The 1,678-nt window shown below is 59.4% G+C and overlaps 1 protein-coding gene across 1 annotated transcript; it reads right to left on the reverse strand.

Moving 5' to 3' along the window:
- Positions 1-482: 482 nt before the first annotated feature.
- Positions 483-1,337, reverse strand: FAM122A (family with sequence similarity 122A). The gene has a single exon (XM_006863727.1). It carries the CDS (start codon positions 1,335-1,337, stop codon positions 483-485), a length of 855 nt encoding a protein of 284 aa, XP_006863789.1.
- Positions 1,338-1,678: the final 341 nt, after the last annotated feature.

Below are 1,678 nucleotides of genomic sequence, written 5' to 3' on the forward strand. Positions count from 1 at the left end.
TAAAAAAAGAGGTTAAGTTACTCTTCTTCATCAAGTGGGAATTACCAGTCACTGAAAATCACATTAAAAATTCGGGTGGGCATGAAAATTGGATTTGGAAAACATCAGTTTACTATGCTGATTCATTCAACACTTATATTTTCATCAGAACTTAATAATCCAATAAATAAATAGAGCTCTCAATTCTTTTTTAAAAAAATCAAGGGATAACATATGTATTTAGACATTAGCAGCGTACAGACGGGTGCTTCTCACACCTTATTGGGGCAACGTCTGAAAAGATGACTACATGGAATTCAGGGTGTCCGCGGGGACTGCACAGAGACGTTCTGAGAAGGGCAACATTTCAGGAAATCCCCCCAAAGAGGAAAAGGGTCCTTTAGGAAACAGCCTTAGATCAGTCCACTAAGTTCAGTGCTTTGCTCCAACGTGACTTGTTTCTTTCCCCCACCCGACCCCGCTCCCCACTGCCGAAAGCAAAGTCATTTGGACGACAGTTCATCTACGGGGATGAAGGGCGAGGTGGCTTGGGCGGGCGACACCGGGGAGTCGGTGGTCGTGCTGGCTTTGGCAGGTGAATTCCCGGAGGAGCCCGCGCTGCTGCTGGTGCCATCCAGGGCATCGGAAGCCGCGCACCCGCTGGGGTCCGCCAGCTGCGCCACGTCCGACGACAGCATGTTGGTGATGCCCTGGAAGAATCTCTTTGGCTGATAGTCAGTTTCCATTTCACATTTTCTTTTCAACGGTCCCAGGACACTCGGCCTGATGCAGTTGATGGGGCTCTGGCTCCTCCGGGTCGTGAAGCGGGTGGTCGGGCTGGGGATGGGGCTGGGGGGCAGTCCGTTGCTACTCACAAAACTTTGCAAGGACGGCGAGAAGCACTGCTTGCCGATGCCCCGCGTGGGCGACGGCGCCGGGGACACCGGGACGAAGTCGACGCGCTTCGGGGAGGCCGACTTCTCGGCGCTGTCGTTGTCGCTCAGGCTGAAGCTCTCCTCCCACGAGTGGCTGATCTGCATTGCGGTCTGCACCTCGCGCTCGTGCACCGTCTCGCGGTTCATGAGGTCCATGCCCTCCTCCTGCTTGATCTGGTGCAGGCGGCTGCTGTGCATGCGCACCGGCGACGCAGGCAGCAGCAGCCCGTGGCGGCTCGGGAACGTCGTGCTGTTGCGCCGGGCGCTCGGCGTCTCGGCCTGGAACACGGGCGACGAGTCACTCAGGCCGTGGATCAGGGGCGCGCTGTTGGACCGGCGCAGGCCCCCGCTGCTGCCCTCCGCCGGGCTCCCGCCCGCACCCGGGGGCAGCTCCAGGTCTAGCTCCATCTTCTCCTGGGCCATGGCGGGGGCTCGGTCAGACCCGGGGGACGCCCATGCCCCGCCGCTCTGGGACACTGCCTCTGCCGCCGCCGACAGAGAATGTCAGCGGGCTCCTGCTGCTCTGCGCAAGCGCGTCACGTTCACGCAGGCGCCCTGGGAAGAAGGCGGGCCCCGCGACGCAGGCTGAGTGCGTCATCACAGCGACAGGGCCCCAGGGGGGCGGGGAGGAGAGGGGCGGGAAAGCTTTCCGCGCCTTCCTTCCGCAAACTGCAGCTCAGCAGCCACCTGCTCCCCCCGAAACTGTGTTAATGAAAGCACTAAAAGCACCGGCATTCAAAGGGGAGCGTTGAAGGCGCAGTCCT

Source organism: Chrysochloris asiatica, unplaced genomic scaffold, assembly GCF_000296735.1.
Source record: "Chrysochloris asiatica unplaced genomic scaffold, ChrAsi1.0 scaffold00056, whole genome shotgun sequence".
Lineage (NCBI taxonomy): Eukaryota > Metazoa > Chordata > Mammalia > Afrosoricida > Chrysochloridae > Chrysochloris > Chrysochloris asiatica.